Source organism: Dasypus novemcinctus, chromosome 29, assembly GCF_030445035.2.
Source record: "Dasypus novemcinctus isolate mDasNov1 chromosome 29, mDasNov1.1.hap2, whole genome shotgun sequence".
NCBI classification, from domain to species: Eukaryota; Metazoa; Chordata; class Mammalia; order Cingulata; family Dasypodidae; genus Dasypus; species Dasypus novemcinctus.
In genome coordinates, this window is record NC_080701.1 from 32,389,462 (window position 1) to 32,405,049 (window position 15,588).

The window sequence follows — 15,588 nt, forward strand, 5'->3', positions numbered from 1 at the left end:
TTCCCGGCGTCTCCCGGCCGCTGACGTAGCCGCGCCTTTACGCCGTCCCAACTGCGCTGCGCATTCCCGAACAGCGGCCGCGGCCGCCGGGGCCTGCGCAGCCGGGGAGCGCTACGCCGCGAGCGTAGCGCGACGAGCCCCCAGTGCGCAGGCGCAGCGGCTACGGCGGCGGCGGCGGCGGCGGCGGCCCCGGCCGAGGTGCGCGCTGGGGGGGAGGGGGGGGCCGGAGAGGAGCATGAATGGAGCAAAATGGCGGACCCTGTGCAGGTGAGGGGAGCCGCGGGGGGGCGCGGGTGGGGAGGGGGCGGCCGCCGGGGCCGCGGGGGGCGCCGCGCGCCGCCCGGGGGCTCCCGCCGGCCCCGGCTCGCCGGGCCCGCGCCGCCGCCGCCCTGGCTCCCGCGGCCGCCGCCCGGCCCCGCGGCTCGGGGCCTTTCCCGCCTCCCGGGCCGGGGGCCTCGCGCTGCGCTCCCACCCGGCCGCGCGCCTCCCGCGCGGGGATCTGGGGGGCCCGGGACCCGCGGCCGGGCGCGCCCCGCCGGCGGCGCCGAGCGGCCGCCGCCTTCCCGCCGCGAGGGAGGCCTTCCCGGCCCGCGGAGCCCCCCGCGGGACGCGGGCGGGAGGGCGCCCCCCGGCCGACGCCGCCCTGAGGGGGGCTCCGCGGGCCGCCATCGCCGAGCGAGCGACGGCACGCCGCCCCCGGGCCCGCGCCCGCGCGCTTCCCGCCCTGCCCCGCGCGCCCCGGCGCGGGAGCCCCCGGCCCGGCCCGCCCCCCGCGGGGCCGCCCCCGCTGCCCGCCCGGCGCCCCCCGAGCCCGGGGCCCCGCGCCCCGCAGCCCGCGCCCCGGGCGGGCGTCGGGCGCCCACACCCCCCGGGAAACGTGCGGCGAGGGGGTGTGGCCGCGGCGGGGGGGGCCCCGGGGTCCCGCGCGCGCCCCGGCCCGGGTGGGCTTCGGGCCCCGCCGCGCGTCCTCGGTGCCGCGGCCCGGGCCGAGAGGGCGGCAGCCCCGCACCCCTCCCCGGAGCCGTCGGCGGCGTGCGGGGCTGTTTCTTGCAAACTGGAGAAAGTTTTTTCCTCTCCGTTCTTTAGAGCTGGTTTGTTTTGGGTTTTTTTTTGGGGGGGGGTTGTGTTTTTGTTTTTTTGTTTTTTTTTGACAGCTCCTGATACAAATCTGTTGTCGGGACCTTCGGATTTTCTAGGTATCTGTACAGATTTTCTGATGTGGAAAGTGAAGGTTGGAGAAAATGAGAAGTGCTTGCCTTTCTTTTCCACATTCTCTAGCAGAGGAATGAGCTTTTATTCCTAACACGATGTCTGCAAGAAGCTAGAGTGATGGGCGTTTTATTAGTTTCTTAGATGAAGAGAGGAGGGACTAAACAAAAGACGTTACATTTTCAGGCCTGGGATCAGTAGAGTAAATCTTTGGAGAGTGAAGGGCAAGTTATCAGGACAGGGTTCTATCAGGAATTGTAACCACTGATGAAAGACCACACGGTTTGTGTTTTAAAGCCATAATCGCTGCCTCTTTAACAAGTAGCAGGAAAACTTGATACAGGGTGATTATGACATAATAATAGTGTAACACCTTGAGTTTTATAACTGCCGTTTCTAAGAAGCATGAAGAATTTCATGTAATTTTTTAAACCTTCTATCTTAAGTAGGTAGTCAAAAATTACTTCCTTCATGTTAAAGGAACAAACCAAAGCACAGGATTGATAAGGGATCTGCTTAACATAAGGCTAAGTGGACCAGAGTCTTCTGACTTTAGGTCCAGAACTCTTATCTAGTAAGAAAGAGAAAAACAGAAGAAAGAAATGGTATCCGTGTGCACTCCGGAACATGCCTTGGGTAGATTTTCTGAATGATGCTTTAAAAAGCAAAGGAAGCCAGAGTACTTTTATGAATAGACATAACTGTTCTGCCTCCTGTAGGGTCTCTTCATGTGATTCTCCCACATTTTGACCAAAAAGATTGTTGTACTTAACCAGAGGAAAGTCAAGCATCAAAACTATCTTTATAGTGTTTTTGACTCAAAGGAGAATCTACCTTATTTTTTAGAGAGGTGATGTTTTTCTCCCAAACCCTGAAAAATAAGAATTCGCTTGTAAAATCAAAGAGGAACATGCCAGAAGCTAGTGGGAGCTTCAGGTGTGTCATTGCTAGTGGAAAATTCTTCAACTAATCATTATGTCATCTGACACAGATGTTTCTCTGTCTTCATACAATGAAGATCAAAGATATAAACTTACCTGAAAAGTTAGAGAGACACCATTTATCCTCATTGGAATGGTAGGTTTTGCAGCGGTTGTTGCATGTGGATTATAAACTAGGGAAATACTAAAAAATGTCCATTTACTTGATCCGTATGCACGTGACTTTGTTGTGGGAGCAGGGACTCTTGGTCTGGGCTATTGCATGTATCAGGAATACTAGGCAAAACCTAAACTTTAGAAGAAGAGATGCTGGCTTGGTCTCATTGGTGATATTTGCTTTAGTTACCAACACTTTTAGTTGAGGTGATATGTATATGCTGAAAATAAATAATTTGAGTAGATGCAGACGATAATGTGGTATTTTGAATATTGGCTTCCTTTCTTTCAAACTTGATTTGCTTGGAGACCGAATTACTAGTGACTAGTTCACTCACTAACTAGGTCATTCAGAGGTGTCAAGTTAGCACAAAAGAAACATGTCACCCATATTCTCATGATAATGGTAAAATATATCTTAAACTCTTATGTTGAAATTAGTTCTAGGAAAGACAGCAAGCTAACCCTGAAGTACTTCCAGTTGCTACATTGGTTGTTATGTGAGAGTGCTATTTAGCCCAATTAATTTAATTTTTTCTGCCTACTTTGTGGACTGGTCTAGTATTTTGGTTTCTAGGGCTAGTTGACTCTTAAAAGAACGCTTTCAGCAAAGTGCATGGAATATAATTTTAATGCCTCCCACAACTGAAAACATGTATGTGTTTAAACCAAACCTAAAACATGGAAACAACTGTTTAATAGTAGTATTTATTTAAGAATCATACTTATAAGTACACATGAGAATAACTTGATTATGGATTCCAGTTTAGCTCTTTTGTAATTACAAGATTATGTATTTTTCTGTTATTAGAATAATTTTTAAATATCATCTTGAAATAGATGTATTTAAAGTGTTAATCCAAAAGCAAATGAGGGCTTTAAATGTGTATGGTATGTTTATTTTCCCTGTAAAATTCACAAATGTTAAACAACACATTACCTGTATTAGAGGTGAGTAGTGATTTATGAGCAAGTTGGTTTGGTCATACATTATACATAAACTTATACATATTACAGAATGTTTTGTGAAATTCTCTTGCCTAACTCACTTTATATTTCATGGTAATAACGTGGCAAATGAATTGTTATCAAAGTGAGTGAGCACATCAGGAAAAAAAAAAAGAGGAACATGCCAATAAGTGTTTCCTTTTTACTCTTTATTTACTTTTAAGAGATACAGTGTTACTCTAAAATTAGTGGTCTTTAACAGAGTAAGTTTGTGAATAAATGTTTTCTCTTTTGATTGATTGAGGCATATTGCTTTTCTTTGTTAGCTCACACTAACTTTTAGTATTGGATACTCATAAACTTTTAAGGTGGAACTTTGTTATAGCAGGAAACCTTTCTTTGAAAAAGGTATACTCTCCTCAGGGTGGAATGAGTAAATAAATGAAATGGCTAATGAAAGACAAGTCTGAAGTGCGTTGAAGGGGAGGAGGACATATCTCATAATACTGTGGACTTTGAAGTTTATGCAGGAGTCTACTATGGATTCAAGGTAGTGATTATGATATACAGTGCTGACTAGTCGAGGCAGTTTGTGTCCAGTACTTCTCTGAACCACCAGGGTGAGCAGTTTTAAGTGACAGTGAGCAAGTCCCTTCTACCCACACGATCCAGCTTGTTTCAGGCTGAAGTCCTGGGCATGCGTCTCTTCTGAGGATACGTATTTTATGGAAGATTTTAAGTGCCATAAGAACTTCAGGAATGGAAAAATTATAATATTTGACTTGACTTTTAGCTCTCTTGATGAGTGGCCTTAAATGAAGGGTTTCTTACTCTTGGTTTTGAGTGAACTTATCTAACTCCTACTATAGAGATGTGGGTCTCAAAACATTAACTTAAAAAAAAAATTGTGTTTAATTAGCTTCAGTTGCCCCTCATTCCCTCCCCCCCTTTAAAATATCTAAAGTTAAATGAAGATAATAAGGATTTGTTATCATTTGTTGGCTAGTTATTGTAAAGAGATGGATACAACTCTTGCTGACAGTAGTAATGAAAAAGATTAAGAAGGATGAGGTGTTCATATTGCTACTTGCAATATGAGCTTTCATATTGCTATTTGGTGTTCAGGATCTTGAGAGGGAGAGGAACTTGGAAATTACATAAATGAAAGATAATTCTGGTATTGTTTTTGTTGGCTTTATTATGTTATGCTGGGCCTTTAACAGAATCTTAAAGTGTCTGCTAGGCTCTGCATTATGACAGTGTAATAACAGAAATAGTATTTTCAAAAAAGCCGTATTTTGTTTTAAATTCTGTGTGCAATAATTACACATTGACTTCCAGTTTAACTCCAGGAAGTCATGGATCTTTGCAGCTAGCAGGTTAAAATTTAACCAAGTACAAAAGTTTAGCCTGATTTTAGCAAAATTGGTAGTTGTTGTTTCAATTTTTAAAACGTACAAGGTGATGATCGGAGCTATGGGTGGTCCATTTTGAGAAGGGAGTTCTGTACAACTTTTGAGAATTTCAAACAGAAAAAGCAGTGACTCTTGTAATCTTTTTTTCAGTTTTCAGTATTACTAATACTGTAATACTCAGCGTGTGCTGGGCACTGTAGAGGATTCAGAGATGAGAAAGACAGTGGAGCCAGATTGCCAAAGTGTCAGTTTCTGATGCTCTATTTGGGCAGCATTTCAGAAGTACAAACATAGATAAAAGAACAAATAAGAAAGCGATGACATTGATTTCAAAACATGCTGCATTTGTGTTGGATAATACTGGAATAGCTACATCCCCTCACACACCCTATCTCCCCCTTCTTTGGACTTAAACAAATAATCATGTCTTTATTTTATTTATTTTTTTATTTTTTTAAAGATTTATTTATTTATTTATTTCTCTCCCCTTCCCCCCCACCCCAGTTGTCTGTTCTCTGTGTCTATTTGCTGCGTCTTCTTTGTCTGCTTCTGTTGTCCTCAGCGCACGGGAATCTGTTTCTTTTTTGCTGCGTCATCTTGATGTGTCATTTCTCCCTGTGGGCGGCACCATTCTTAAGCAGGCTGCACTTTCTTTCATGCTGGGTGGCTCTCCTTACGGGGCGCACTCCTTGCGCGTGGGGCTCCCCTACACGGGGACACCCCTGTGTAGCAGGGCACTCCTCGCGCGCATCAGCACTGCCCATGGGCCAGCTCCACACGGGTCAAGGAGGCCCGGGCTTTGAACCGCGGACCTCCCATGTGGTAGACAGACGCCCTAACCACTGGGCCAAGTCCACCGCCCATGTCTTTATTTTTAAATATATTTACTTTAGTATATTTTATATATTTAGTATATTTAGTATATTTAGTATATTTTAGTATATTTTAGTATATTTCCTCTTAAGAGAAAAGCCTTCAGAAAATAAAGGACTATAGTATATATGTTTATGGTACCATTCAAACACATATGTAGTAAAACACAAAATATATTACTGTAATGGAATAATCTCTGATTTAAAGGGAGAGAGTAGAAAGAAGCACTGAGAAGATCTCTGTTTTGTAGCTTACAGAGAAATTAGCTTCCATTCGATTCAGAAATTGATGTTCATAATCACCAGCTGTATTTTCTTTTTTCTTGGTTGGGTTTTGAAAGCAATATTGTACCACAGCCTTGAGAGGAGGAAGCTTGCCAATTTAAACCAATAAGCTAATGTCTCTCTGTTGGTACAGCTACTAAGGTTACTTTGCTCACTTTAATATATATAGGAGAAGAGTGTTAAGAGATTGCATCATTTTTTAAGGACTTCTTTTTCATATTATGTAATGGTGCCAGTTTAGTATAAGTGACCCATCACTATTATTAGTGTTTTTAAAAGCTTCTTATTGAAATATCTCCCTTCAGAAAGGTGCAAAGATCCCAAGTGTTCAACTTGATAAATTTTCGCAAAGTGACCATGCCTTTTGTAACCAGCACCCAAATTAAGAAACGTTATTAGTGTCCCAAAGTCCCCCTGGTGCCCTCCTAACTCCCAAAACCGCCACCACCCCAAGTATGTCTTGTCATTGATCTTTAAATATGCTTTTAGAGGTAAAGCTGAGGAAAACCTATCTATGCAGCTTGAACTTAAAAGCCAGGGGGAGAAGTAGTGTAAGGCAGTAGTTCTTCATCATTTTAACTTTTTTGAGAATGTGAGTAGAAGCGGTGATACTGCTCACCAGGTGGGGAAAGTGTACCTACACAAAATTTTGCCAACAATCTCAAGCCATTCATAGCCTTAGAACTAGGGTTTAAAAATATATCCCTTTTTAGGGAATGGATGTGGCTTAAGCAGTTGAGCGCCAGCCTCCCACATGGGAGGTCCCAAGTTCGGTTCCTGGTACCTCCTGAAAAGACAAAATCAACAAGCAAAACAAATAAAAAAACAACTCAGGGACTCAGGTGTGGTTCAGTCAAATAAAAAAACAACTCAGGGACTCACGTGTGGTTCAGTGGTTGAGCACTGTCTTCCCACATACTAGGTCCTGGGTTTAATATCCCAGCCCCCAGTACCTCCAAGAAAATAGATGTGTATGTATATATAAATATATATATATTCCTTTTTAGGTGAAAATGCTTGTAACATTTCTTGAGAAGCTGATTTACAAGTGTTTGTCTTTTCACCTATTTGAGAGACTAGTATCAGGATCACAGTTTGTGTGCCTGGAAACTTAGATGCAGCCTGAGTTTTTAAATACTGGATTATATTGCTGGGGATTGAGCATTTAATGTCCTGCGCTTAGTGCTATCCAGACAGTTGGAAGGAAGTATAAGGTGTGATCTATTTTCAGAGGCCTTACATTTTAATTGGGGAGACAATAACAAGCCTGGGTTATTGAATTGTGCGTTTGTAATGAGATTGGTTTGACCATCATGACCTTGAATAAGGGGCCTAGTTCTACCCTGTTACCTTTTTGATGTATCTGAGGGATACAGTTCATTCCCCACAATTACAGTGACTCACTACGGCAGGAAGTTCTCAGTGGAATGAGGTTGGTACCTAGGGGGCATATCAAAACCTTGGACAAAGGAGAGAAATTGGAAAAAACGGGTCTTAAATACTTCCCATAGTTGCATCCCCAGCTCTCTACCCTTCCACACATGTGTGCGCGTGCACGCGCACACACAAACCCCCCCCTCCACTACCACAAATAGAAAGGATGTGTTAGAGAAGACAGAATTGGGAACTTCACGCTGGCATTTACTGGGCTTTGAGCTGCTTGCCATTTTACGTAATCTTATTTAATCCTCACTACAAATATGAGGTAGGTACTGTAGGGATAAGAGTAATGGAATATTACTTGAAATGAGCTTATTAAAGGACCTGCTATCTGCAAAACTGGAAAACTGTTGGAAGACATAGATGATGATTGTGATGGTGATTGTAAAACTTACTGGAGTGTGACATTGATGGGGGGTGAGAGAAAATGGAATGCCAACATTTATTGAACGTCTGTTACATGCCAGGCACTGTGTTTCTATGTTATGCCATTTAAATGGGACCTTGTATAGTCTTCTGAGTCTTGATTCCATCATCTGAAAGAGAAGGAGAGTGGATGAAGTGATCTGTTAATTCTTTCTCTTGCTAACATTTTGACTGGGATTTCCAAGTATCATCCTTATCATTCTCCTCCAGATACACCACTGTATTCTCAATTCATATGTACAGATTCATAAAATTTCTTAAGATATTTGTGCTTATACTGATTCTATTTCATCAATCTTGACCTTCCCTCCCTCCCCCATCAATCTTTTTTATTTAAGATTTATTTATTTATTTATTTCTCTCCCCTTCCCCCCAATCCCCCAGTTCTCTGCTGTGTCTATTCGCTGTGTTCTTCTGTGACTGCTTCTGTTCTTATCAGCGGCACCGGGAATCCGTGTTTCTTTTTGTTGGGTTATCTTGTGTCAGCTCTCTGTGTGTGCAGTGCCATTCTTGGGCAGGCTACACTTTCTTTCGCGCTGGGCAGTTCTCCTTACGGGGCGCAGTCCTTGCATGTGGGGCTCCCCTATGCAGGGACATCCCTGTGTGGCACAGCATTCCTTGTGCACATCAGCACTGTATGTGTGGGCCTGCTCCACATGGGTCAAGGAGGCCCGGGGTTTGAACCACAGACCTCCCATGTGGTAGGCGGACGCCCTAATCACTGGGCCAAGTCCTCTTCCCCCATCAATCTTAATATACCTTGCCCTGCCACCACCCCCAGTTTTATAAACTCCCAAAGTTTTTTCTTTAGGATTTAATAATCTGTAACACTCTTTAAAAATTGAGCTCTCTATTGCCCCAAATAATAAATAAAGAAGTCTCTTAGTTGGACAGTGCTATGAAAGACATTTCTTATGGGACAAGGAAATTGATGTTATTTGGTACTAATGCAAGTTGACTGAAAAGTTTTATCATTTGAAAGTCCCTGGATTCAAGCCTATTTTGGGGAAAGATTAATTGGATAAAAATAACATGATTTCCTATAGATATCTCTGAAAACAAATAGATTAATAAAATACCCCTTGTACTACTTCAGGAAGTTGTAATCTTACAGCTTTGGTGGCCTTTTAATTTTTGAATGTATGAAGTTGTGGTCGGCACAAATGCTGACCTCATTTGTACTTTGTATCATAAGAAATTATGATATTTGAAGTGTGCGTTTTTAGAATTGAAAGTTATACTAGGGAAGCTGAAGTGGCTCCAGTGATCAGGCTTCCACCTACCATATGGGAGGACCTGGGTTTGATCTTCAGGGCCTCCTTGTAAAAAAGAAGAAAAGAAAGCATGCCTGCGCTGTAAGCCGAGTGCCTGAGTGAGTGCCTTCATGGTGAGCCAAGGGCCCGCCCAAGTGAGTCCTGCAGCAAGATGATGATGCAACAAAAGAGAGACGAAGGGGAGAGTCAAGGTGAAGTGCAGCAGAAACCAGGAACTGAGGTGGCATAGCTGGCAAGGAACCTCTCTTCACATCAGAGGTCCCTAGGATTGAATCCCGGTGAATCCTAGAGAAGAAAAAATGAAAAGAGAAGATAAAAAGAGAAATAGATACAGAAGACCACACAGCAAATAGACACAGACAGCAAAAACAGCAGGGCAGGGGGAGGGGAACAGAAAAAAATAAATCTTTAAAAAAAGAAAGTTATAGTAGACATTTGCCCTAAAATTTGGGTCAGTTATATTGTTAAAAGGGGTATATTTGAGGATGCAAAAGGGGAGATTTTTTTCCAATTCTATTTAGAATTGTTTGCAATATTTTGAAAACATGTGTCCTGAGTTTGGCCAGATCATTTCAAAATGTGGTTTTGTAACCTCCTGACTCCTGAATTTTGGTGCTTTATTTCTTTATTAGAAACATACATTGTCTAAAGTCAGTCGTGAAATTTAACTTAATTCTATGAACCTACTCTGAAAAGATCTGGGAGGCCAGGTATGTATTTTACATATCTATACTCAGCGAGAAAAAAATGACCAATATATAGCCACAAATTATTTAGGACATAATATGTTTTGCTTTGTGGGTGATTTTTTTTCTCTTCCATTTGTCATTGACCATAAGGTTTTGTCAAAAACTGTTCTGAGGCATATGCAAGAATTTAAAAGAATAAATAAAAGTTACTGGAAAATGGAACCTTATTTTTCTTATTATTTTTTGACAGTTCTGTGTTAATTTTATTCTGATAACATATATACAACCTAACACTTCCATTTTTATGACCTTCAAATGCACAATTCAGTGGTGCTAACTGCAGTCACAGTATTGTACTACTATCACCACCATCCGTTACCAAAACTCATCCCTCATCCCAAACAGAAACTCTGTACCAGTTAAGCACTAATTCCGCATTCTCCTTCCCTACCACTACCCTGTGTACCACATTTTGTTTATCCATTCTTCCATAAATGGACACTTGGATTGCTTCCACCTTCTGGCGGTTGTGGCTTGTGCCCCTACAAACATTGAACATCATTGTGCATTACACTTTTAACATTTTGAACTGATAATGTTCCAGAACTGAGCAAGTTTCTTCAAGCTGTCATAAAACCTACAACAAATAGTTTTTAGACAAATTGAACCTGAGCATCAGGGCTTATTTAAAGTAGGACATAACCCAAATTTTTATTACAAGTGAAATCTATTAAGATAAAGGATTATTTACTAATACTTAGAATTCTACATTTCAGTCCATCTTAAAAGTCATTCTTTAAACAAGAAGTGCCAGCAATACTTCAACCCAAGGGAGATCAGAATGTCATGTACAGGAAAGTTATCATTTTCACAGAATTCCTAAAACCTGTCCGTTCAGAGCTCTTTTATTTAGGTTCCTATTCATGTGAAGCCCATTTCTTATTAGCAGTGATAGTGTGATAATTCAAAACTAACTTATCTATTCCTCCATTCTCCTTCTCCTCAAATCGAACATCACTGATAAAAGTAGACATCGATTCATAGAGATTGCTGTTAGGTTAATCTGATGCCAGTAAAATCATGTCTTTTTTTAGTCAACTTTATATGTACAATAAATTGCATCCTTTTAGAGTGTGCAGTTTGCCTCTACACATTTAAAATACAGAACATTTCCATCCCTCCTGAAAGTTTCTTCCTGACTCTGAAACCTGTCCTTCCTCTACCCTCAGCCCTGCTCTCTATTTTCTTTCTCTATAAAATAAATGAATTTTCATGTTCTTTTTTTTTTTTTTTTTCAAGGTACCAGGAATTGAACCTGGGACCTCATACATGCAAAGCAGACACAGAGCTATACCCACCTGACTGCATGTTCTGACTTCGGTCTAACCAACTAATTCACCATTGCACTCTTATTTCTGGCTTCTTTGCTAAGCACAATGATTTTCAGAATCATCCATGTTGTTGCAGTAATATCAATAGTTGGTTACTTTTTATTGCTGAGTAGTATTCCATTGTCTGCATATACCACATTTTATTTATCAATTTGCCTGTTGATGAATATTTGGGTTTCCAGTTTTTAGTCATTATGAATAAAGATGCTGTGAATATTCATTACAAGTCTTTGTGTGGACGTATATTTTCATTTCTCTTCCGCAAATACCTTGGAGTAGAGTGTCTGTTTTCCTTAGTTTTAAGGAATTTCAGTCCTGTTTGGAATTCATTGGGATTCCAGAGTGTGCATCTTCATGTTTTTTCTTAAATCAAGGAAGTTTTCTGCTATTATTTCTTTGAATATTCCTTCTGCCCCTTTCTTTTCCTGCTGTGATTCCTATAATGTATATATGCACTGATGGTATCCCATACATCTCTTAGGCTCCGTTCACTTCTTTTCGTTCTTCTTTCTGTTCCTCGACCTGCATCATTTCATTTTTCTTGTCTTCAAGTTCACTGATTCTTCTGCCAGCTCCAATCTTCTGTTGAAACCCTCTAGAGAATTTTGCATTTCAGTTATTGTGGTCTTCATCTCTGTCGGTATTTCTGTTGGTTCCTTTTTAAAGTTTGATCCCTTTACAGAGATTGCCGTATTGGTCATTCATTGTTTTCTTAATATCCTTGCGTTATTTCTCTGTGTTTTCTTTAATATCCTGGAGTTTGAAGTCTTTGTCTGGTATGTCCAGAGTGGTTTTCTTCTTGATGTTTTCTTAATTTTTAACTTGTTCTTTTTATGGGCCATCGTTTCCTGTTTATTTGTCTTGGATCTTTTGTTGCACACTGTACATTTTAATGTAACTCCGGGGTTTAGCACTGAGCTGTCCTTTAAGTTTTTTGTTTTTTTTTTAAGATTTATTTTATTTATTTCTCTCCCTGTCCCCCCCATTGTCTACTCTCTGTGTTCATTGCTAAGTTCTTCTGAATCCACTTGCATTATCCATCGGAACTGGGAAACTGTGTCTGTGTCTCTTTTGTTGTGTCATCTTGCTGCATCAGCTCTCCGTATGTGCGGCGCCACTCCTGGGCGGGCTGTGCTTTTTTCATGCGGGGTGGCTCTCCTTGCAGGGTGCACTCTACACGTGGGGCGCCCCTATGCGGGGGCGGCCCTGTGTGGCACGGCATTCCTTGCACACGGCAGCACTGCGCATGGGCCAGCTCACCACACGGGTCAGGAGGCCCTGGAGATTGAACCCTGGACCCTCCATATGGTATGCAAACACTCTATCAGTTGAGCCATGTCCACTTCCCTGTTCTTAAGTTTTTATCCAGCTAGTGATATGACACAGATTTCCTTGAGTGGCAGGCGATAAGAGAAACAAAGCAATATAAAACACCTTTCCCAGTCTTTGCAAATTGGAACAGTGTTGGCTGGTGGTCTCCTTAGAACTTCATCCCTCCCATCAAGATTAGTCCTTGCCAAAAATGAAGTGCCGAGTCTTCTGTCTTTTCTGAGCCTGTGTCTTATCTTAGGCTAGAACTAGTGACCTTAGGAATTTCCTCATTTCCAGTAATCAGAATGTCCCCTGTACTGTATATGAAATATACTTCCCTCTGCTCCAGGGTACTCTGTTGTTGTCTTAAAGCTGGCAGTCCTTTTCCCCAGGGTGCTTTGACTTACTTGTTTGTTACACAGCTTTAAGTTGCTGCAGGCTGCTTCTGCCTGTAGAGCAAATTCTGGAAGGGCAAGCTAGAGTAGAGTTTCCTGGTTCAGTCTTCCCATGCTGCCACCTGTTAGATTTGCACCAACATAGAGGCACCCCAGTATGCACATGGGATTACTCTGCTCCCTCTGGACTAGGACCAGGAACCCAGTATGGGAGCATAGACTGTCTCCACGTCATGAAGTGAGGGTGTCGTGAAGGGGCAAGTGAGGGCACAGGAGCTTCTACCATTTTTAAGCTGTGTTTTCTTGATTCAGCATTTGACCAGTTACTGTAACCCTTTAACTGTTTCCAGAATTTTGATGAAGATGGCTCTGACAGTTTTTGCTAGTTATCCAAAGATTCCGTGAGGGAACAGTACCCTGGAGTATCTTGTGCCGCTCTCTTGGTTGAGCAGAAGTCCTAGATGTTCTGTTGATGTTCTTGTGTGTAGGTACAAGGAAACAAACATGTGACAAATGGGTATTTTAGAGACTTCCAGAAAGGTATCTGTTCATCTCTTGATGATATGGTAAGGTAGGAGAAATGACAATTAAATACACTATCTGTAAATATTCCTTCATTCAAGAGGCATTTTCATCATTTCCTGTGCGCTGGATTTTAGGCAGTGGGAATGTAAACGTGAATAAGATACAGGATCTGTACTCAGGAACATTAATGGCCAAAAATGTAACACCAATTACAATTTTAGAGTGATGTAGGTGATGTGACATATACGTACCCAGAGCAGTAAAATACAAATGTCAGTCCCCCTTGGAGAGCCAGGGAAGACTTCTTAAAGTTGTGGACTCTTAATCTGGATCTCAAAAGATGGGGTGTTTTCCAGGTTGATAAGAGTATACCACGCAGAGAGTACCCATAAGGCAAATTTATATTTTTAGAACATTCCAAGTAAAAGCAATTAAAAATGGCAGCTGTATGGGAAATAAAGAGGAGCAAAGTGAGAAATGAGACTCTATTGGTAGGAAAGGATCATCAGAACTTGAAGGACCTGTTATATCACAATGAGGAATTTGAACTGTGGAAGCGTAGTGAAGTTTTTTAAGCAGAAGTGACAGAATAATCACTGTGGTTACTGTATAGAAGATTGATTGGATGTTGACAAAGTAGGAGATGCAGCAGTCGTCCAAGTAAGAAATAAGTGGGGCTTACACTCATATCTGTGAGAATGGAGAATTGGGGATTGATGTTATGGAAATTACATCCAGCAGAATTTGTTTGACTGTTGAATATGTGAAGTGAGAAGGTAGGCTTCCGCATTTCTGGGCAACTAAGCAGAGAAGAATGAAAGAGCAGGATTTTGGGAAAGATAATAAACTCAGTTTCATGTACAGAGTTTGAGGTGCTGTATACATTTGAATGGAGATGTCCAGCAGATAATCATCAATCTATTATCACATTGAGTTAGAACACATTTTCATAAAGAAAACCCATTTCAGGAGCCTTCAAATGTAACTATGTAAAGTGTTAGCAGCTTATAAGATGTACCCAGCTGATAGATCTTATTAACTCTTGCAGCAACTATAAAACTTGAGTGAAACCCTTATATTTTAGTCTAGTCTGTTTGCTGGAAAAGATTGTTGACAGAACCAGGAGTAAAATGTTTTTGACAATCCACAGTGAAATTGGCATGTATTTAAAGCAAACAGGAAGAGGTGGTATTCTCAGGAGTTTGAATAAACCATACAATATCTGTCCTTGGTCCGTTTTGTCTTCCCACCCCATCTTTAACTTTTGGAAAAAGCAAGCTAGTTTTTCTTTTTCTCCCCATCATACCTAGTGTTTCAGGGGAGTCCAAAAAGGAACTCTTTTCTTTTAAAAATGTTACTTCCATTTTACAGCTCTTCTGGTTTTCTATCTATGCTGACATGAGTTCCTGAAGAACATTTTTCATAGCTCTTGTAGTAGTGTAAGCTTGAAAAGCAAATTGATAATATGTAAAACTGTCGAGGGAAAAATTTTGAATTCCAAAGAATCTGAAAACAAGTCATGTGTGAGGCATGTATCCCAATGCTTCTTTAAAAACATTTACCTAGTACTCTTTTCACCTTTTTTGTTAGATGATAAATATGGAACTCTGGATCAGAGTTCAGGGTTCTGAGATTAAATATTTGTGATTGCTTTTATCTTTTTTCCATTAATGTTCCGTTTTGAGTTTCTTAAACTTCTGCTTCTTTCTTGTTGAGTCTTCTGAAGGAGTACTTGCAGTGTTTGGGATTTTCTCATGGGAGAAAAGATAAGGAGAGCTGAACTTGCTTCTGAATTTTTGTGCCAGTGAAACTCTGTCCTCTTTCTTCATGCCTTATTTCTTATCTCCCCCTTCATTCTTCCTAATAAACTTTTGAATGCTTATCTATGGTTAGAATGTCTGTCAGTAGGCCAGAGGAAATGCTAAATCTTAATATACTAGTAGCTATCTCAGAAGCTATTGGCTGTTCATTCTTATTATCAGTGATATATGGGTATAAAGAAATAACATACAAAATAGGGGTATTCTGGGAAAGTTGGCCATAATGTGACTTTAATATTTCCATGGACTTTGGATAGAGAATTAAGGATATATTTTTATAGAGCAAGAAGGTATTAATTGGCCTGTTATAATGTAGTACTTTACTTTTTCAGGACTATAGACTCACATCACATTCTGAAGTTATAGAAAACAATTGAAATCTCTTCTTTTGCTGAATTTTGTGGTGTTTCTGTTACTTAATAGAGGATATGAAGATCCCTCCACGTTATCAGGACTGTATCTCATTAGTTCCCTGGTCATATATATATATA

At 41.5% G+C, this 15,588-nt stretch overlaps 1 protein-coding gene across 2 annotated transcripts in view; it reads left to right on the forward strand.

Moving 5' to 3' along the window:
* The first annotated feature begins 146 nt into the window (after positions 1-146).
* Positions 147-15,588, forward strand: part of XPO7 (exportin 7) — a 71,486-nt gene continuing 56,044 nt past the window's right edge. Inside the window, exon 1 of one of the 2 annotated variants that reach the window (XM_058289825.2) lies at positions 147-267. In XM_058289825.2, the coding sequence (XP_058145808.1) occupies positions 250-267 (18 nt within the window). In that variant the 5' untranslated portion in view covers positions 147-249. The remainder of the gene's footprint in view (positions 268-15,588) is intronic. The other variant, XM_058289824.2, reaches the window with a different exon arrangement.